Source organism: Phoenix dactylifera, chromosome 1 (genome assembly GCF_051530095.1).
Source record: "Phoenix dactylifera cultivar Ajwa chromosome 1, Ajwa_hap1_PhDact_Kaust_v1.1, whole genome shotgun sequence".
NCBI classification, from domain to species: Eukaryota; Viridiplantae; Streptophyta; class Magnoliopsida; order Arecales; family Arecaceae; genus Phoenix; species Phoenix dactylifera.
In genome coordinates, this window is record NC_143190.1 from 46,789,629 (window position 1) to 46,812,285 (window position 22,657).

Consider the following 22,657-nt stretch of genomic DNA (forward strand, 5'->3'; position numbering starts at 1 on the left):
TTCTGGGTGGCAGATTATCTGGACCACCAAAGTAAACGTTTGCAGTTTCTGGAGCTGCGATGCAAGCCACATAGCTGATGTCCTCCAATGGAACGGTTACTTCTTGTGGGCTCTCCTGGCACGATTGGCCGTGTCTGGTCTCGTGGACCGATGGCGGCTTCAGCGAGATGGCGCTGCTCAAGCGCACTGCATGAGGATTCAACAGGTTTAAAACCGAGTTTCCAAGAAGAAGTTTGTGTTTGTTGCAGCTAAATTGTGGTCGACCGGGCCTGGTCCATTTAATAATTGTTTCTTACCAACGCTACCTTCTTTGTTTCCTGATGGCCCTTGGAGAACCTAGCTATACAAGCCGATCCTACCGATGAAGAGCCACTCGACCAGGGATGAAGTCAACATTCCACCTGCCCCTCCAACAATACGTCTCCTCAGCGTCTGCTGATCCATTGATTATGATTGGTATGAAGCCAACGATGAGAGTAGATACAGGGCATCACACTCAAACCCCCCACCGTTGATGGCTTCTGGCCCTACTTGCAACAAGGTCTCTCTATTTATCACCAACACCAGCACCATGATCCCAAAAATCATACCTCAGATCGACACCATTGCTGGCACCTCTGCTCATCCCAAGATCCTTAAAAAAGAAAATCCCTAGCCATCTTATGTCTCATCATCAGTCATCGTGGCCGCACCATGCCTTTCCAGCAACTTTAGTCCCAATTCCCATTCTGGCTCACTTTCCACCGTTGTAGCTGCACAATCATGGTGGCGGTGATGATTGTGATCGTTGCGACCTTGGTGGTGCTAATAGTGACCGTGGGAGTAGGGGTAGGGGTGGTTATTATGGTGGTGGTGGATATGGAATGGTGCCACTCCCTCATGTACCTTCATGTCGAACACCTTAACAATAATGCCGAAATGATGTCCTCTTCTGCTACTTCCTTACTTTTGCTGGCACTGTCATCAAGAAGGAGAATAAGATTGTGACAACATCGAAGAGCCAGGTCTTGGTGAGGAGGTGATAGGCGTTGTCAAGGAAATGGGGAATCTTAGTGCTAGCTAAGATCCAATGCATTAGGATGCTTGTGGTGCTCGAGTGGAAGAGCATGGTGCTCGGCTCAGAAACAGGTATGGGAAGACATTAACTTAAATCTTGCATATAATTCAGGTCTTCTTAACGTGTCTGTCGTTCATTGCATCTTCTTCTCATTTCATAGATTCAGATGTTCACAAGAAATTTATATGTATGAGTTTCTTAAATTTAATCTTTGCATTGATGTGTTAAGTAAAAGAATATTCTTTTGTAGTTTAATCACATTATAATAGTCTGAATAATGCATTTCTCAGCATTGTTTTTTATTATAGTTGTGGTTGAGCGTCTAATTTTCTAAAAAAATCATATAGAATATTTATTATATTTTTTAATAAAAAATGTTTTATGCTTGCATTTTGATGGAAAATAATGCTAAAAAATACATTATTCGGACGGTAGCCACGGGAAAGTAGCATTGTTTCCTAGGGCTAGTTCGCCCGCTTCCCGGTGTACCGTTCCGTCTCCGCAAGCCCGGAGGAAAGAACCGTCCCCTTTGGCGCCATCTCCTCTTTCTTCTCCCGCCAGTTTCCTCCCCTTTCCACCCAACCCTAGCCCTAGTCCATGGCCGCTCTCCGGTCGTCTACTACCAAAACTCGAACTCTAACCTCCTCCTCCGTCTTCCTCGACTCCTATCGATCCTACTCCAACCTCTCCCCTCCCACCGCCCCTTCCCTCGCCTTTGATCTCCTCTCCCGTGGCTCCCCTCTCCCTCCGATCCCTCCCGACTTCCCCCGCTCCAAGCTCATTCCCAGGACCCGCTTCATCGTCGACGGATTCCGCTCCGCCGGCGATTTCTCCGTCTCCTACTTCCTCTCCCACTTCCACTCCGACCACTACGCCGGCTTGAGCCCTAGCTGGTCCAAAGGCCTCATCTTTTGCTCCGAGACCACCGCCCGTCTCGTTGTGGAGATCCTCAATATCCTCCCTTTTTTCGTAGTCTCCCTTTCTCTCGGCGAGACTGTGGAGATTGATGGATGGGATGTCACAGCGGTCGATGCGAACCACTGTCCAGGCGCTGTCCAGTTCCTTTTCAAGGCCCACGGGTCCGAGGGACACCGCCCAGAGATGTACGTACACACCGGTGATTTCCGTTTCCGTGATTCGATGAAATTGGATCCCACTTTGTGTGAATTTATTGGTGCTGATGCTGTTTTCTTGGACACAACTTACTGCAATCCGAAATATGTGTTTCCCTCTCAAGAGGAATCAGTGGAGTATGTTGTGAGCACTATCAAAAGAATCAGGGATCAAAATAAGGGACCACGGGAGAGTGTCCTGTTCCTGATTGCTACTTATGTTGTAGGAAAAGAGAAGATTTTGCTTGAGATATCACGCCGGTGTGACTGCTTATTACATGTGGATGATAGGAAGATGGGGATTTTGTCCGTGTTAGGGTTTGGCGACTCTGGGGTTTTTACACAGGATATTTCTGCAAGCAATATTCATGTGGTTGGTTGGAACCTACTGGGTGAAACTTGGCCGTACTTCCGACCCAATTTTGTGAAGATGAAGGAGCTTATGACAGAGAGAGGTTATTCAAAGGCGGTGGGTTTTGTTTCGACTGGGTGGATGTATGAAACTAAGAAAGATGGCTTTGCGACGAGGGTTAAGGAATCGCTCGAGATTCATCTTGTTCCATACAGTGAACATTCGAACTATGAGGAATTAAGAGAGTATGTTAGATTCTTAAGGCCGAAACATGTTATTCCCACTGTGGGCATGGATGTTGAGAAACTACATGGTAAACATGCTGTTGCTTTGCAGAAGCATTTTGCAGGTTTGGTTGATGAAACAGCAAACAAGCACGAGTTTCTCATGGCTTTCCATCAGAAGCTGGGGGATGCTGATACTATGGCTGGAAAGGATGTGGCATCTAATACAGACAAGCAAGACAGTGCAGAAGGAAGGGAGAGTTCATATTCGGAGCCATTGCAATCAGGGGAGAAATCTCATCTGCAATCCCCATATATGTCAAATGATGAGGACATGGCGGGAGGTATCAAAGAGCTTAAAGATTGCTTGCCATCTTGGGTGACCCAGAATCAGATTTTAGGTTTGCTGAAAAGCTCGGATGGAGATATTGTTGCAGCAGCTTCGCATTTTTTTGAGCATGAAACTGAGTTCTATGAGCAAGCAAAGGCTGTCACTCTTTCAGTCCCCAGAAATCAAAACAACTGCACTGGAATTGAATCTTTTCCTTCTCAGAAATCTACTCAAGGGCAATCCATATGTGGTTTAAAGAATTATTTGGATAACGCTAAAACACCAACCAGGCAGAAGCCTACATCACCGAGTTCTAATTTGCCCAAAAAAAGGGGTTTAGGTACTGGAAATAAGCCAAAAAAGAAAGGAAAATCTAGCTCAGGCTTAGAATCCAGTGGATGCAAGCAGACTACAATCACCAAATTTTTTGGAAGACTTGAAGCTCGTGCTTCTCATGATGATGGACCTTGTATAGTTACTGCTGATCGTCTTCTGGAAAATGGGAATCAAACACTAACTGATGCCGATGAAACATACAAACAAGAGTTGGATCAGTTTCTTCAAATAATAGGTGGTTCTATGCAGAGAGACTCTGCTGCCTTATTACTGGAGCAGACAAAAGGAAACATTGATGTAGCAGTTGATATGTATTTCAGTGGTTCTAAGCTTGCATCTGGTAGCAAGGAAATTTTATTTTCTTGCAGTGCCCATGTTGACAAGGATGAGAGCCCTGCTAGTAGTTGTACTTCAAAGGCCAACATTTCTTTTGAGGCAACAACAAACTTGCCTACTTTGTTTGTACGAGGTTCTTCAACAGAGGACACAACTATAAATAATGTATCATTACCAATGGAAAAGTATTCTCCTGTTGAGCATGGTCTGTATTGCCATTTTAACTAAGTTGGGAAACAATCTGATATTTGATTATTTAGTATAGGAAAATGTTTTACACATGCAATCATTCTGCAGCTTGCTGGAAGGCTGGACAGCCTGCTCCCTACTTGCACCTGGCACGTACATTTGATTTGGTGGAACGAGAAAAAGGCAAAATAAAAACCACTGTGATGCTTTGCAACATGTTCAGAAGGTTTTTCGAAATACTTTGTTTTTTTCTTTCTTGTTATTTGCTTAGTTCTTGTGTCTTTTCTTTTCAAGATTGATGTATTCAAAGGCTTAGTATCTATTGACATTTCCCTCTTCGCATGCAGCTTGCTTGCTTTATCTCCTGATGATGTGCTACCTGCTGTGTACCTATGCACAAACAGAATTGCTGCTGACCATGAAAACATGGTTAGTCTGCATTCCAACATTGGGTTAACCAATTGTACTAGATGATTTACTTCTAGTTTCTTTTCTTAAATGATGTTGCACTTCTGTGTTCTGTTCCATGACTCGTTGCAAATTGAAGTAAGCAATCAGGTTTCCCTGACAGATTTAAGCTAACAAATCTAGACCAATCTCTGTAAGAAAAGATTATAGGTTGTATTTTCTTGCTCATATTCTACAGTCTACACCACGCCCACTTTCATCCGTGCCTGGTGAGTGTCTAAAAATTAAATTCAGGTTTGTGTTGATTAAATGAAGAAGCTATCCCACAACAGCTGAATTGGGCACTCCATGGTTAGCATATGGGCCCTTGTGATTGAGGACCCACCTTTTTGTTTATAACTTGTGCAGATGGGACGCGACTAATATTATGAGTATAGGTTGATTCACCTGTAGATATGAGAATAATTCCCTTATTTTGGGAAATAGTTTTTTTTTTTTAATTAAAAGCAAAAAAGTCTGATCGCTGAATGATTTTTGTGTCAGTGTAAATTATTAAGCTTTGAAATTGTGACTTAATTCCTTGAATCCTTATGCGTCAAAAACCATGAATATTTAGGCTGTCTGAAAATTTTCACTCATCTAATTCCAATATAATCCCAATAAATTACCAACTTTCTATTCTCAAATATCCATCTGGACTCTTATTTGTCCATTAGAATCCACATCTTTCCACTTGGATTACAATATGTCTCCTGATTTTTATCTCTTTGGTTGCAAACAAGACTGATGGTTTCGTCCATTCTCCAATGAAGTCCAATCTCTCTCTCTCTCTCTCTCTCTCTCTCTCTCTCTCTCTCTCTCCCCTTAAGGTTTTGGGTTTTTTCATCATGTGGTCCAAGATGTGCCAAAAGGAATGACAAAGAACTTGAAGCTGATTGTGAACCTGTTTTCTTTTTACAATACATTCTTGGGTTTTCTTTTAAAAATTAAAATTTGCTAGGATACTTTTGGATGCTTGAATCTAGTTATTGCTAACCTTTTATCTTATGCTTATATCTCCTGAACCTTATGGTGTTGATGCTTTTGGTTCCTTTTTATTTCTTTCTTTATTTCATTTTGCTTTTTTACGTTTTGCTTATTAAACCTCATCACATAAGCAAATTAATATTTTGATAATTTGATCTGTCTCTAAGTAACCAGTCCTAATCCTTACAGAAATACTGTAAAATGGTTGGCTAATCAAACAACTGAAGAAATCCTATGTTGACCCAATGGTCTCGCTAAAACTTTACAACTAAGGAAAGAAAAGACACATGAGGATTCCAATTTGAAGATTCAAAAGACTTGGTCTGACATTGTATGAAAGGCACATGCTCTAGAGTTTAAATTTCAAAAGCCTCAGGTATTCTTTTTTGGTGCTCCTGTAGTTTTTCTCTGCATTACAAGATAACGAGGGAAATGGTCTCAGCAGCCAGTCAATTGATGGTGTCACATTAAAATGAACGATTTATTATATACTTTTCAATGCAGCTGGGTTTTCTTTAATTTTCTCGAAACTGATTTATGAGCCTTGAATATTTCCTTTATTGGATGCTTAGAGTGTATACATTCCATGACCTCATTCCCCCACATTCTCATGTTATGCTGCATGAATGTGTATTTTTTTTTTACCTTTTTGAGAAAAGTAACTATTTTAGTCCAACTGATAGGATTGTTGAGCTTTTTGAACTTGATTATGAAAAATGTAGTTGCATTTGTTATAAACTTCAAATCTTAGCTTTTGTTTCCTCCATGGGTCTTACGTATTAGATGATTGTCCTTGGGGATGACATGGTGTATAACAATTATTTGGTAATTTGGACCTGCCATCTTCTTTATTTTAAGCTATTTTGTTAAATTTGCCATGCTGCTTCAACAACAAAGAAAAGAAAACAAAACACAGCGTCCTTAGGTGCTGCTAACTTCTTTTGATTTATTACTTCCTTTTTCCTGAGAAATTTTATTTACTATTTCATACTGCATACTGTAATATTAGTAGTAATTGTAATTAGTAACTGCATCATCATCTATGAAGCTAGGAACTAAACATTGGTGGCAGTCTGGTCATAACTGCATTGGAAGAGGCTTGTGGGACAAGCAGGTCTAGAATTAAAGAAATGTACAAAACTTCTGGTGATTTTGGTAGGATGAATTGTAATTATTTGGTAATCATATATTTACACTCAATAATCTTTATTAACTCCTGGATACTCTTTAAAGGTGATGTAGCGCAAGAATGCCGGCAGACTCAATCATTGCTTGGTCCTCCTCGCCCTCTTTCTATTCATAATTTATTTTGTGTGCTTCAGAAGATAAGGTAGCAATCTACAGAATCTAAACTCATTCTGCTAAACTTGTGTAAATTATTTAATTGATTAGCTTCATGCACATCTAATTAAGGAAATTCTATCGTATCAATTTTTATTTCAATTTAAGTAACAGTTTTATTTTTTGACTTCATTTTTTTAGGAAAAGATGTCTTTGTTCAAGCTAAGGATCTATGTTACTCTGATCTCACGTAATCATTCCAGTTAATTTTGTTTTAATTGTCAGCTTTTAAAAAGTAATGTTCCTTGGTTTATGCCTGGTATCATATGTAGATAATTTAATTGTTATATGCTAAACTGTTCCCCCTTTGTTCTTTGGACAGATATTATTGATATGGTTGTGTATGATAATATATGATGGTTACATGTATAAATTTTAGTTTCATTTGATAGGCTTTGCATATTGATTTCTTGGTTAACCGAGCAGCCATTAACAGGATGGAAATAAACTCAATTCCAGCATTCACCTGTTCTTTTCTTTTTTGTTTCGTTTATCGTAACATTCACTAGACAACAAAAGTTGAGAAGGTGCTTCTAGTAACTGTGAGACCAACTATATATTGCAATTGATTCAATTAAACTTTACAATAGTGCTTCTAGTAAAAACTTCTTTTAGATGCAGGATGACAGCATCTCATGCGAACAATTCTCAAATAATGCAAATGCTAAAGAGGCCAGAAATTGAAATCTGGAAAGATGTAAATGGATACAAGAAACCCCCAAAAATTACATTGAAGTATAAATGTCCGAACTCTGAAATTCTAAGACAAATAAGGGTCTACTGGGATCCATGAACTCTTTTAGAGCTTTTGATCAACCTTAAAAAAGAAATTAGGGAGAAAAACTTTACCTCATATATATGATATTAAACTTTTGCTTAAGAATAGGCTGCATTTTGACTTTTTCGGATGGAGACAAAATGAGTAAAAAAAGCAACATGAACTGAATATGCTATCCCATTGTCATTTTCGGAAAATCAGATGGGAAGCGAAGGAGCAATCACTTCATAAACATGGTAAATCCAGTGCCGGCTTGAGTAGAAGTTTAAGCTGTGAAGCCTTGTCTGCCACAAGGAACTGGTTGGGGAACTCATATATTATATCTCTTCATCGGTTTGTTGTTCTGATGAAGTTGAATAGATGTGAAATGTGGATACCTGATCTCAGCAAAACTGGATGCTGGTAGAGTTGCAATCCAGATCAGCAAGATATTTGTCAGAGATAAAAAGAATGAGCAGATGATTGGACAATTACGGAGAGAGAAAGCTGACATGACACGGTGAACGCACTATCAGGAATCATATAACATGTTTAGAAGCCGTGTCTAGTAAGAAGAGTGAGACATTCATTATGATATTGTTGTATATCTATACCAAGAGTGCAGCCATGATAGTGGTTACCGCAACAGAAAACCAGGGAGGATTTTCTATGATGATTACATAATGCATTTATATATCAACCAGGTATATTTGCATTAGTACCAAGCCTATCTGATTTTGGTATAATATATCTTCTTTGACATCAACAATTGCAAAGTTTTGCAATAGTTAATTGCATAGGTTTCGGTGTATTCCAGATGTTGACGTGATAAAAAGTTAATCCTATGTTAATTTCTGGATCAGCTGAAATATGGAAGTCCATTTTCCTGTTGTTGGGACAGTGTTATTGCAAGCTTCAATGGCTGTGGTGCATCTTTTTGGTAGTCCATTAGTCATTAGAGCTCAATGCCATAACTATTTGGTTTTGGGTATAAATTCAGTTCTTCTTTTGATCCTTGTGATTTTTCTATTTATCGAGTGCCATAATAAACTATTTGCATGTACAATGATTTATAGATGTGTTTATTTGTCTTGCTTTTTGTTAGTGTTACAACAGGTGCTGGAAGTGCTATTCGAAGAAAAAATCTTGCTGTAAATCTTATGCGTTCTTGTAGAGAAATGGAAATAAAGTTTCTTGTTAGAACTTTGGTAAGAAAAATCTTCAGATTTTGATTAATAAATGGCAATCCCTAAATTTTTATCAACATTTCACTTTAGCATGGGAAGCTCACCATGCTCGTAGTTCACTGTAAAAGCCACAAAGGCACTCAGTTCTCATATTCTCATGTTTCCTTATGATTTTTTTATATTAGTTTTCACATGCTACTTACATTTACCTGTATAGGTTCGTAATTTGCGTATTGGAGCTATGATGAAAACCATTTTACCAGCACTAGCACAAGCTGTGGTGTTGAACAGCTACTCTCGAACGCAGCACATGGGATCCCTGGAGAGCCTAAAATCGCAGCTTCAGGTTTGATATTTTCAGCTTGGAAAACTGAATTTAGCTCTATACTGACAGAAAATTGATTGCTTCTAAAACAAACTCTGTAATAGTTTGTATTGAAACTGGAACCAAGCCATATTCCATCTTTTGGAATGGCTTATGGATCATGAACTGATTCTTCAAAGTTTGCGTTGTTTTACAACCAGCATTAATAAGACTTTGAATGGCCTAGTCCTGGCCAAGGTGAACTCCGAACTACAGAGGGCCTCCTAAGAAACCTTGAATAGCCAGTTGGCAGTCAGTGGGATCTACCTTTAAATTATGCAGGTGACACTTGTCAGATTTATATCTGATTTTGTTATGCAAGGATTTAATTACCAGTTCATACCAGTGAACTGGTTTGTACTAGCTGTACCAGATCAAACTGGTTGGATACCAGTACCAAAGCACCCTCTACTGGATCATACCAACATATGGTTTTCACCTCTATTTTGCTCTCCTGGCTCGAAGAGATATACTATGTATCAGATGGCATATGGTATCGGTCCATACGGTACCATCAAGGTACTGATATGGGTAGTATTGGTACTCTAAACCTTTAATAAGGAGGTTGATCTTTCATTTTTTGGTTTCTTTTTTCTGTTAATCAGTTATACTCTTGATGCTTTAAATTATCATTTTACTTTTGAATATAAGAGCATAAAATATTTGACCTTAAAAGGACATTATCGTCTTCACTCTCAAATCATTTTATTCAACTTATGCATGCACGTGCCAACTATTTGAACCTATATTAAATGCATTTCTGTTTTGTGTGAATATTATTTTCTGGGGTGACCAGACTTTGTAATTATCAGTAAAATGGGACAGAGATTTTATTGTGAATTTTGGCCAGTTTTCTTGAAGTGATAGCCTTTTATAAAGTTGGTTGCTTGAATTGATAGTTATCTTTGCCAGGGCATCTCTGCAGCAGTTGCTGAGGCCTACAATATACTTCCAAATTTGGTGAGTGTTTCTTTATCAAGTTCCAGCATGTTATGCTATTTTGCACCAGTTCTTTGAAGCATGAAACTGGACATCTAACTGGAAGATGTGTTTCTATGTGTATCTTTGCTGAATATCTCCATGGGGTAATGAATACATCACAACAGTATGATCATTGTTGTTGATGCATAGGATATGGAAGTCTTTCATTAGCAAACAGGAAGAAGACTCTTCTACGTGATGTGTAGTCTCTTTAAATTGCACCCTTCATGAAATGTGTCTTGTTGTGCATGTCTTTGTTGCTTCTCTCCTTCACTAGTAAAAATTTGCTAAACTAACAAGTAGCCTTCATCTATTTCTCATCTAGCATAGTCTCAGAAGTTTTTTCACTTGATACAAAATGATCGACCAAACCAACCTGAACCGTCTAGTTCTGGGAGTGGTTCGGGGCATACCAATCCAAACCAGGTGGAATCGGGTCAGTAAGGCCATCTAGGTCAGAGAGTGGCCCAAACTGGCTCGAATCATTCCGAGCCAGGTAGAACCGAGTGGTTCTGCTTGGTTCGGGCCACCCTGTGATTAATAAGAAGTCTATGGGATGACCTTCTCCTATATTTTCTTTAAAAATTCAGCTACCAAGGGTGGGTTTTGTGAGGATAAATTAGGGAAGAGGGATGATCTGTCATTTTTGAGCTCAAATCCAGGTATCATCCTCTCCCCCACTTCGATCTTTTTTTTTTTCATTTTGTATGCCTAAAATAAGCTAAAAATTGGTAAAACCAAGGAAAATCATGCCAAAATTTTGTAATTTGCCATGATTTCGTGATAGGCTGTAGATCTAATATAATTTGCAATGATCTTGTGATATGTTGTAGATCTAACGAGATTTACACATTCAAGAAATCGTGATTTTTCATTGATAGTGTAATTTTTAGATTAAAAATATATATCTGGTTTAATAATAATATATATGAAATAAAATGACATTAAAATACTCTTAAATTCATAATTTAAAGATCCATAAATGTTAAAATGACCTTAGAAACCACAAAAAGTATAAAAAAGGCAAAAAATATTGAACCAGTATGCATCTACATGCCGAGTGTTGGCATGCTTTGGCTTATTACTATACCATATCAGTACCTCAGTATCAAGATTGCGGACCTTGTCCAAAATTTCAGGGGATATTTCTAACTTGATTGCAGAAGTTTTATGGGTTGATACCTGCACATACAAAAAGTTGCTATATTTTTGTATTGTGGCATGGTCACATGACTGTAGGGATCATACTATAGTTGTACGAAAGCCTTCTTTTAATCTTCTCATAGCAAGATGGCCTCGTGCATTATTAGTGTGTGATCACTGGCCTACTTACCGAGCATTAGCTTCATTGCATTCATGGTTCCTTGCTCTAGGGCTTCACTTTATATGAATTCTGATGCTTACTATTGAAGTTAGAAGGCTAGCTTTGAGGAAGGCAAATCAGTCATTGCTCCAAACAGAATAATCTTCACTGAACTAGAAATGACATGTGTGCTAAGATTAATTTGCATGAAGGATTGACATAGACCATTAGCTCTCATGGAACTAAAGAGGGGCTCCAGCATGATACATTCTTACATGAGAGAACACAGGTGGAGATATGTGGTAGAAAAGAAAAGATATATATAGCTATGCCAGTTTGTATGGTACATCATCAAATGAAAATAGTAAATGCATTATGACCGGCAATTGTTAAATTGTAAAAGGTTTGTTACATTCTAAATTTTGAGACTGTTAATTTATTGTTTTACCACATTTGATTTATGGTTGTGCATGCATCAATATTGTCATATTTGTGTGTCTAAACAGGATTTGCTTATTCCTTCTCTTTTGAGCAAGGGCATTGATTTTTCAGCATCAACTTTAACAATGGTGCCAGGCACACCAATTCCTCCTATGCTTGCTAGGTAGTTTTTTTTATTTATATATTTTTTTGTTGTTTTTTTTTTCATGTTTTATGCTTGTGGATCCTTTTCACATGTTTTATGTCACAGAATTACCAATGGTGTTTCACAAGTGTTGAAGTTATTTCAGGGTAGAGCTTTCACCTGTGAATACAAGTATGTTGATCTCTTTTCAATTAACATGTTTTTTTTCTTTGTCAAGCAACCATTGTGGTCCATTTTGCAGGGAAAAACAGAAAGTATATGCTTATTGACATATTACATCATTTGGGACAATGATATGTTAGGATTGTGTATACCCAGTAATGTCATCGAAATCTTGTTTGGAAGAGAATAACTTATCTTATTGTGTTGACTGTTGAGAGAAACCTGATCAGAAAAATATATGTGGTAGTAGGCAAGAAATTGTTACGGTAGTTACTATACTTATTTGAGTACTTTTAACTGAAAGGACAAACACCTATGTCTTTCATGTACGCATACTTGGGGAATTGCTATATATTTTGAGCACTAGTACCCATATCGGTACCTTGCATATACCGCACAGACCGATATGGTAGTCTACTGGCAGACAGTATGCCTCTTGTTGTTGGAACAGCAAATCATGATATGGTACCAGTAAAGGGGGTTTCCCGGTACTTGTATGGCTGTACCTTGTCGGCGCGATTCAATATGGCCAATGCAAACTAGTATGCACCAGTACTTAGATCCCTTCTTTATACCAACAGGTCACAACTCACAACTGATGATGCTTTGGTTATGGAGCCAAAATGCTTTATGAGTCATTAGATTCCAGAAACCACGTGATTGATGATATCATTTAGATCACATGATTGAAGTTTTACTAGTCTAGATGTTTCCTAACTATGATAAATTCAAAGTTTTCGTAATATGTTCATTTTTTGTGCATTTGATCTTGTAATTGTAGGTCTTGATCAACAATGTAAATTCTTAATTTAGAAAGAAAGAGATGGAGATAGACTGATAGAGAGATACTTGGATTCTATTTTAAATGTAAAAACCTGAATCTTTGCAATCATGATGCCATTCAATCATATAGATTCATGAATAGAATGTTACAAACAGGTTAGTATAATTTTCTCTTTCCCTCTCACAGCTCTCCCTGTTCTGTTTACTGTGCTCGTAGACCTGTTTTCTTCCATTTTGAACTGTTTGCATCATGAGAACTGTTGCTTCCTTCATTAGGGCTGATTACTACACTATCTTTCCATACCATTGCATTCTATTAAGCCTCTAAACCCCCATAAAAAGCCCTATATGTCTTTCTCCTTCCACCTTTTCTAACCTTTGTGTTGTACCCCTATCCCTCCCTTTTCTTGTATGGTCATTATAGGCAAAAGATATTTGAAAACATATGCCCTTCATAGTATATTATAACATGTGACAGAAGAGAATTAAGCTTTCCATTTCTTGACTCCATAAAAAGCAATTTAATACTAGGTAGGGTTGCATGCTCCATTCATGACCCATTGGCTCTGCATACAGGTAGTTGGCTACCCCTTGACATGTTTCATGGAATGTGTAGATAAACATATTGTTACAAAAGGTCTTACCATAACTACGAATAGAATCGTTGAATATCAGAGAATTGGTAGAGTTGGTTGATGTAGCTTCTAGTAATATCTTTCACTTCGATGGCCATGGTATCTTCTGTATGTGATACAATTTCATAAAAGAAGATACATACGCGACAAGTTTTAATGGAAGCATTGATTTTGAGAACATATCACAAGGTTTTGTTAGCCATGAACTTAAGCTATAATCCTTGTACCATTTGGTTAAACAACTGTTGAGTACACTAGTATTGACTCTTAGGAAAAAGCTGTCCTCTGAACTAAGTGACCTTTACATGCCATACAGGCATACACTGTAAGAAAAAAGTTCTCCATGATTATTCTATTTTCCTATTATTCTTAAAAAGTTATGTAGTGTACATGTGTATGTATACAGCTCTACTAATCATTTATTGTTTTGCTTCAGATATGATGGTCAACGTGCCCAAATTCACAAACTAGCAGATGGATCTATACGAGTATTTTCACGACACATGAAAGAATCAACATCTAGATTCCCTGATTTGATACATATTGTTAAGGAAATATATAAGCCTGAATTCTCAACTTTCATACTGGATGCTGAGGTAACCTAAGATTTTGTAGAATTTTAAGTTGTCGGCTTTTTTAGCAAAGCGTTATTTAGCTGGCACCTTGTTAAGTTTGTGGTCACGAATAAGCTTATGCATCTTTCAGGTTGTAGCAGTTGATAGGAAGAATGGCTGCAAGCTTATGTCTTTCCAAGAACTGTCATCACGGGAGAGAGGAAGAAAAGATTCGTCAATCACAGTGAACAGCATTAAGGTATTTTATTTTATAAAAAAGGAGAAATTAGGAGAGAAAGGATGGTGATGAGTGGAGAAAGGGGCTTGGGGCTTTTCAACCACTAAATGTTGAAATGTTCACCAAAAGCTCAGGATTTTAATATACTTAAATAATCAAATGTTAGCTTGTAGTTTCTGTTGGCTACTGTGGTCTATTTGTAGGTATATGAAGAAAGTAGAAAACCCTATGACTTATGTATAAAATGTAGAAGAAATAATAACAACTTCAATTGCAGGCTAAATAACTCTGTTATTATTACTTCCGAGTTACTGATTTTTTGGTAATGTTTTAGATTTTGTAATGCTTAAGGTCACCACTAAGTGGTTGGGAGTATATATGCTGTTCCATGGAATGTTGATCCTGATTTTAATGCCTATATGTTTCATCTAATATTTATCTGGGACTTCAAGATATGTTCTAACAGTGACCCCCTGTCTAGATGGTCCATTAACTTCATTTAGACTTCCTTACCATGGTTAATTGGATCTTAACCACAGTATGTTGGTTTGGTTTGTTAATTCCTTGTCATAGAGGTTAGATACTTAGACAATTCACAACACCTTGTGTTTTACAAGTTGTGATTGTCTTCCAGCTTCACTGGCAAATAACATTAACTAAGAGGTGCTTGTATGTTGATTTTCTAAAGTTATAAGTTTTTCTGGTTAGCATTTTCATCGTGATCTGCAAGACTTGTACTTCAAATAGGTTGAAAACTCTAGTATTTTATCCTTCATGTAGTTATTTCTTGCAGGTTGATATTTGCATCTTCATCTTTGATCTCATGTTTTCTAATGGAGAGCGGTAATGAACTAACCTTTTCTTCAGTTTCAGTTTTAGATCTTCATTGTTTTCCTTATTTTATTGAAATTTGAAACAAAAGCTTTGATTCCATAAAAGAATTCCCTTACAATTGAAACGTGATGCAAATTTAATACTTTCTGTTTGCTTTAAGTTGATACTATAGTTGCATGCTTGTTAATGTAACTGGTGTATGGAGGTAAACCTTGCTCTTATTTGAACTGCAGTATAGTTGACATAGTGTAAGTGAAGACATCCCTTTTAATTGAGCCATTAACAATTCTGGTTGGCATGGCTACTTAGCAAGATGCTTCCATAGAATCAGCTGTTTATTAGTTCTTATCTGCACAGAAAGTTTAAAAGTTACTTCCGTCTGTCTGTCCGCCCGTCCGTCCTTCTGTCCTGTCTATCTAGCTATCTTTCTACCTACAGGGAGGGGTTATAGTATGGGTTCTACCTACAGGGATGGGTTATAGTATGGGTTTGTTGGGAATTATTTAAGGGATTTTTAATATCTCTAGAAATTGACGTCCGTCCGTCCTGTCCTGTCTGGCTATCTGTCTTTCTACCTATAGGGATGGGTTATAGTATGGGTTTGTTGGGAATTATTTGAGGGATTTTTAATATCTCTAGAAATTGATGTTAAAGTAATGTGGAGCATTTTTGTTAACTGGATTGAGGAAATGCGTGCTGCAACAAATCCACTATTGGAGGTAATAATCGGTTACAGTTGGCAAAGCCTTTATATGTACATGTGGATCAACATATGTAAGTAGACATGTCCATTACTGACACTCCTTATCTTGACAGAGGGTTTGCTTGATGGAAACAATGTTGTAAAATGGATCCTCATGCAGAAATTCATGATTTCTGATAGATTAGATGTGAGGAAGTCTTATCATGATCACAGATGCAAAAGACCAAATGGTGGCAATCTTGATGTGCATGGCTGCTCATGAAATGGAGGATTTCGAGCAACTTGCATGTCACTAGTAATCATTGGTGTTTGATGACCTAGTCAACCTGTCCAACCTGTCACCCACCAACTAATGTGGGTTGACTCATACCAAGACCCGAATTTTTGCAAACCCGCCAACCCATTGTCAATCTGTTAAACCAGATGGCTGAACCCACTTGAATTGCCCAGCCCATCAACTGTTGACGCACCCAGATTTGTAAATAGAATGAAGAATCTTCAAGACCCTCCCTCGGTCTTGCTTATTTCTATTTCAGAAGGACAAGGGCTTGATGGACATAGAGAGGAGAATCGCTGTTGCCAAATCTAGACATGGGGCTGATTTTGACACTTGCAGATCAGGAGAAACTGCCTTCTCCTGATCATGGCATGAAATGGTTGTCATCCACCGAACCAAGCAAGAGGATAGTGGTTGCTGGCAGATCACTGGAATGATGAAGATCATCTCTGACTTTACAAAGGAAGGCCCCTAGATTGGCAGATTTAGGGAGGGAAAGTGGTCTCTGACTTTCAATCATCAATGGCCTCCAATCTCTTCTCTTTCTCTCTCTCTCTCTCACATGCACATTTACCAGCACAGGTAAAAAACAGAATAGGAGCAGAGAAGATATCTGAAGTGCTCTCCTTCTCTTTTTTCTTCTTTCCTCCTTATTCTCTTCTTCCTCACTTCTGCACTTGTTCGAGACTGGAAAGATTGCTGAAACCAGAGCGATTAGGGATGGAAAAGAGGATTTAAAGGTTAGGCCTGGTTGGGGAGCAGTTGACTGTGATCAAACCGACACGGCCATCCTAGCAGTTGGACTGGGTGAGCAGGTTCAGAACATTGATGATCATCTGGACTGAAGCGGTGGTGAGTGAAACACCTAAATTTGAGCAGGAGATGGTACTTATTATGACCAAAGATAGTTCCCTAAACTTGGCCATCTTTTAATAAGCTTCACATTGGAGGAGGAGACAGTGACATGCTTCTTGCTTTTTTAACATGTGGGAGTTTAAAAAGAAGATTGTCATCATTTGAATTCTGGACCATGTTTTGTGCATGAAGAAAAATGCAAGGAAGACAGCATAATAAAAAGGATGGCGGTGATTAAGAGAAGAATGATAGCGTACTCCTACAGATCACCATACGATATTTCTTGCTACATGTACCAATATATGAATTAAAGCAAACTTTGCATGCAATTATTATATGTCTGAAACTTAAAATTTGATTAACTTTAGAACTTTTAAGAACTGAACCAAGTAACGAGAAAGGCAATTGTGAAGCTGTTTGTTCATGGTTGACTGGGCTTGCTTTTGATACAGCTTGGTGAAGCGCTCATAAGCATCTTTGCTATTATAAGATCAAGTTGCGCGAAGCTTGTTTTCAGTTGTCCTGTTAGTCGTGTCATCATTCTCTTTGATTGTGTGGTTTCTTAGGATCCTTAAATATGGAAATTTGTTTCTTGAACGTTGAAAATCCTAAAAATCTTTGTTTATTTTTGTTTCATGGTCAATGTTGTAGTGTATATATACATAATGAAATGATTGATTTGGGATTTGGTAAGTTCAGGTTGATAAGAAGCCTTGTTTTTGACTCAAATTGTAAAGTCATATGGTTACTAGGATAAGTTGAAAGTCCTTTAAGGATGAGGAAACAGTCTTTTAATATTGTTTTAATATTGAATGGTGGTCTTCCAAAATGATCAATTTTGGAGGTTATATGAGTTCTTTCGATGAGTTAGTGGTGGATCCCACATATTTTTTTCTTCTTGTTCTTCCCCTTCTCTTCAGACACAAAACATTACCCCACATTACATGTGACACCACAAAACCATTTGCGTCAATCGGTATAAGAGCCTAAGGATCTAGCAATTGAAGGATTGGGTCTATCTTCTATGGCGTGTTAACGGACATGGAATGCGACCAAATGCTTCAGCAATTTGAGAAAATCTTTGTTAGCGTAATTGCCATCTCGGTGGCTTAGAGAGACAAATGGATGAGATTTTGAAACAACCTAGACATAATAACTCAATGGAAGTCTCCAAGGAAGAAGTACGGTGCTTGTGATATAGATAGCAGCGTGTCTTAGCTAACAAACAGTATAATGACTTTGGGAGACCACAATGCTTGATCCTGTTTTTTGAAGTGGCTAACTATTAATATTCCATTTACACAATGTTGGTTGTCCAAACACATTAGGTTTCATGAATTAGTATATTTCGTTACAGTATTTGGTTAATAGATATCAGTAGATATTAGTTCTTCGTGGAGTTGTTCATATGAAAGCATCTTAATGCATTTGTAGACTTCTGATGAATATTTAAAATTTTAATTTCCTTACCATTACATGAATTACTAGGTTGCATATCAGGTATTTTAAGCAACCTTTTTTTTCTTTTCCAGACTGTTGGAATTTCCGCTCCGTCAAAGGAGGAAGTGTATGTTTTACCTTAAGGCAATCAGAATTTATGGCTTCATAATCTATACAAAATATAACCATCTATTGCATATCCTTACAATTATAAAATGTTCTGTAATATCTATCTGCATTGTAACATTGCAGGTATAAAAGATTTGTTTCATAGTGAAAAGATCGGCTACCTAGAATTTGCAAGGGAAATAACGGTAAGTAAAAGGCCTTCACTTTACATATGTATGCATTCTTTGTATTTTTTTAAGAGATACAGCTCTTCTTTATCACGTTTTATTTTATTCTGTTCTCTCTAGTTCTATTTGAGAAGGTGAAGGACTTAGATAGTATTTATACTACTTGTAGTATGTGAATATCTAATGTTTGCTATCTATAGGTGGAAGCAGAAGAAGCATTTCTGAGCAATCAAAACACATTGACTAAGATAAATTCATTTTTTGAAGATGCATGCAACTCCTCGTGTGAAGGAATAATGGTGAAAACTTTGGATGTTGATGCTGGATATTTTGCATCAAAACGTAGTGAAGCCTGGCTAAAGGTATTCAACTTTAGCATTGGATACTAGGACATAAGTTATTACAATAGGATGACTGCAACGGTTCCTTGCCGTGAACTTTTACCACTTCGCTGCAGGTGAAACGTGACTATGTAGAAGGATTAGGTGATTGTCTTGATTTAGTTCCTATTGGTGCTTGGCATGGGAACGGAAGAAAAGCAGGATGGTACAGATCAATGAACTTTTTCCTTTTCTATTGCATCCTTATGATATATACTGGTTTGGAACTTCTAGTTTTAGGGGGATAAGTTTGTTTATTTTGATTCCATGATTCAGGTACAGTCCTTTTCTAATGGCATGCTACAATCCTGATGCTGAAGAATTTCAAAGTGTGTGTCGTGTGATGTCAGGTTTCTCAGATTCTTTCTATAAAGAGGTAAACACAATTTATTTCTGCATACATAACCATGAATGCATCAAGAAGTCTGATAAAATCTTAATGAGGCGTGACTACAATTTTCAATTCTGGATATCCATTCATTTAGAGGCTCATTTCCATACATATTTAACTATTTATTTTGGTGGTTGTCATTGCAGTAGGGACCAGATATCTAGACTACCCTAGTCAGAAATGAGAAACTGAAGCTATTGTCGAGGAATTTTATGTTTAGGTAAAAGATAACTGATGCATACCATTTGAGATTATTAACCTCGAGTCATTAATAAGTCGTGGTCATCAGTGTCTTTTTTGTCAAAACTCATCTCTTGGATTAGATAGGAAAAATTGTCCCTTAAGATGAATTTAAATGTTAGGAGAGATAAACTGATGAAAAAAATAAGCGGTACAAATTATAGAATAACTATTTAAAAGATCACTGTAGACCCCTTTAAGTAATAATGACAGGATTAGTTATTCCAATATATAGGATTAAGGGGCTGAGATCTCTCTTCCTTCTGTATATATATTGCATATCCGAATTTTGAAACACTGATTGCCTAAAATTTATGGACGCAGAAAACAATACAGATTTCTGAAAGTCTTGTTCATTCAGTTGCTTAGATGTTAATCAAGTAGTATTTCATAATTGGGCTCCCAGATGAAGGTTTTTTTTTTTTTTTTTTTCTGGTGAGAAGTTTTTGTAGATGTTAACCAAATAGCATTTCATAATTGGGCTCCCAGATGAAGGAATTTTTTTCTGGTGAAAAGATTTTGTCCAAGAAGCCACCTTACTATCAGACAGATGAGTCGCCTGATCTATGGTTCCCTCCGGAGCTTGTCTGGGAAATACGGGGCGCAGGTATATGAAAGTTTCTGCTCCTTAAAATTGTATCTGTTATAAGTGAATATTTCAGTGTCAACACAATGCCGACCATTTCGTTTGTCAGACCTCACAATCTCTCCAGTGCACCATGCTGCTGTTGGCTTAGTTCATCCATCTCGAGGTATCTCGGTGAGACTACCGAGGTTTGTGCGTCCTGTATTGGACCGAAAGCCAGAGGATTGCAGCACGTCAGCTGATATTGCCTGCATGTTTAAGTCTCAGACTAGAAGGATGGAGGTGAGCAAGGAAGACTGAAGTGCTTCCCTTTTTATGCTGAGGGACTTTCGTATAGTAGCAATGATCTGGGAAAATTTTTCCTCATGTATTCAGTTTGCCTGAATTCATCCTTAAGCTATGCTTGTAAATAGTAGGTTTTGCCTTTTTTTTCCTCTGGCGGTTCATTTTCTTATATATCTAGGTGAAATGGGCTGGAAAGATTTTTTTTTCTTAATTTTTCTGGTCACATTAAAAATGGATTCTGTTCACTTCCTGTTGATACGAGGAATACCAACCAAGAGTAAATGCCTTGTATAATTCATTATGTCGCTCTTGAAATGCTCTGGTGTCGTTTAGGAATCAAAAGTTGGACTGCCATCTTTTCTCTCGGTTTTTGTAGAGAAGTCTCTCTCACATTGAGTTCTAGAAATATTACAGCCAACAGTTTAACAAGGTTATTGATCGGGAAGGAAAATCTGACAACCAAATCACCAATTGAACGCGCCATGTTAGCATGGAATCAGCAGGCAAGTTCCCCTTCGGTGGATTTGAGATGTACAGTGGTGTATGTTGGTTGTGAATGAAACAGATTAACACTCCAGCGATGGTTTTTGTTGTGGTTCAAATCTGGCACGAGGGTGACCACGCCGGTGGAGCTGAGGGAGCTGCCGGTGCTGGAAAGGAAAAGATGGGAGCCAACCTTCTGCGCAACGACCGCGATTCTGCACAAAGCCTCACTGGTGTTTCCGATGAGGGCCCTCCGATGATCAAGTTAGAATGGGTAAGAATGGGTAAATTTGGTTCAGTCAAAGATCCCTTAGAAATTATCTGACCGAGCTATTTATAGCCTCGGCGGAGTGGGGCCCAGGTGACGGAGGTACTGTCAGTTCCTATTATGAGGGGGCATAGCTCTGAGCCGGATGGCGCGCAGCTCAGGTTGGCTGGTGATGTGCGGTACAATCTGTTCTTGAGAATAGTAGGGTGTTGACAGTCACAGCAGGGTATGGCCGGAATAGATAGGGGGACGTCTGATTGTCGTTGGCCGATTATAGAGACATGACGCGACAGTGTGGTAGAGTACGGCCATGTAGGTGCGCGTAGGCCCGCATATGGGTGCGGTCATTGACGAGGCCGAGCTCGTTAAGTAGTCGCATCATACGTTTGACGAGGTCGGCTTGGCGGATACTGGGAGTAGCCCGATTTTTCAGATTTCGAGGTGTGCTCGAAGGAGTGCCCCGAGCTTGAGGGTCGGAGCGTATTGCTAGGGGTTTCGCGTTCCGAACTTGGTCGGGACGGGTCGGCATTTGTCTGGAGGCATTTCGAACTTGATCGGGGGAGTCTGCGAATGTCTGGAGTTGGTGGAGCTTTAGACGGAGTTTCGAGGACAAGCTGGTCTTGGGCCAAAGTGAAGATTCTGTCAATCATCGTTGGTGTTTACTGGGCCGAAATCAGGCGGCCTTTTAGTTGTAGGCTGGACGATCCATTTTTCCCTCTATCAGTTTCTTTTAAGTATTGCGAGGTTGAAGATTGTATGGTATTTGTAAGTCCTGTGACTATATCTATTTTCATATTTGTTTTGGATCAGATTTGGACATAGATCGGATATACAAATATGGATCTGGATACAGATGTTAAGGGGTTTTTTTTCTGGATTTAGATATGCTCTGGATATCCTAATTAAAGTATAAAGTATAAACCCAGCACCTGGTAGCTGGAGTTGTCAGATTAGTGCCCTTCCCTTTGTTCCGGAGACCCTATCCACTCCACTAATTTGCTACGATGTCTTGAAATAATGATGCGATATGCTTATTTAAAATGACTTTCATACTTAGTAAAATAATTAATATTTTTATAAATAAGCAATACTTTTCAGGTATAAAATAAAAAAATATAGTTCATTTTATTATTTAAGATATTTTTAAAACTTTACCATCCAACATAATTTTCAACGGTATATATAAGTTTCCCGTAATTTTTTTCCCGAAAAATTAGAGGACTCATGATTATTTTCTATTTAGAGTAGCATAGAATAAAAACCCATGTGGTTTAAAGCATGTAATTAATATAAAAATTATTAATATTTTATTAATATTTCTATTTTAATTTTGATATGTTTTAATGTGAATCTGGTT

General features: G+C 38.1%; 1 protein-coding gene and 1 long non-coding RNA gene across 18 annotated transcripts; both read left to right on the top strand.

Moving 5' to 3' along the window:
* The first annotated feature begins 13 nt into the window (after positions 1-13).
* Positions 14-648, top strand: LOC149768704 (uncharacterized). Its single transcript, XR_016396114.1, has 2 exons — positions 14-205; positions 341-648. It is a non-coding gene; the product is annotated as an uncharacterized LOC149768704 (long non-coding RNA).
* Positions 649-1,472: 824 nt separating this feature from the next.
* LIG6 (DNA LIGASE 6) lies at positions 1,473-20,843 on the top strand. 17 transcript variants are annotated; one of them, XM_008789404.6, is made up of 20 exons: positions 1,480-3,953; positions 4,046-4,163; positions 4,285-4,366; positions 6,424-6,526; positions 6,605-6,701; positions 8,575-8,677; positions 8,874-9,002; positions 9,933-9,980; positions 11,811-11,908; positions 11,996-12,061; positions 13,907-14,066; positions 14,176-14,283; positions 15,056-15,105; positions 18,464-18,498; positions 18,624-18,685; positions 18,868-19,029; positions 19,125-19,213; positions 19,324-19,423; positions 20,168-20,285; positions 20,374-20,843. In XM_008789404.6, the coding sequence occupies exons 1-20, from the start codon at positions 1,655-1,657 to the stop codon at positions 20,562-20,564; spliced, it is 4,218 nt and encodes a 1,405-aa protein (XP_008787626.4). In that variant the 5' UTR covers positions 1,480-1,654; the 3' UTR covers positions 20,565-20,843. The 17 variants fall into 17 exon arrangements, 6 of the variants coding, with proteins under 6 accessions (XP_008787626.4, XP_038981601.3, XP_088559968.2 ...); XR_015968534.2 differs by lacking the exon at positions 15,056-15,105 and having other exon boundaries at positions 1,473-3,953; XR_015968520.2 differs by having other exon boundaries at positions 6,424-6,701; positions 18,935-19,029.
* Positions 20,844-22,657: the final 1,814 nt, after the last annotated feature.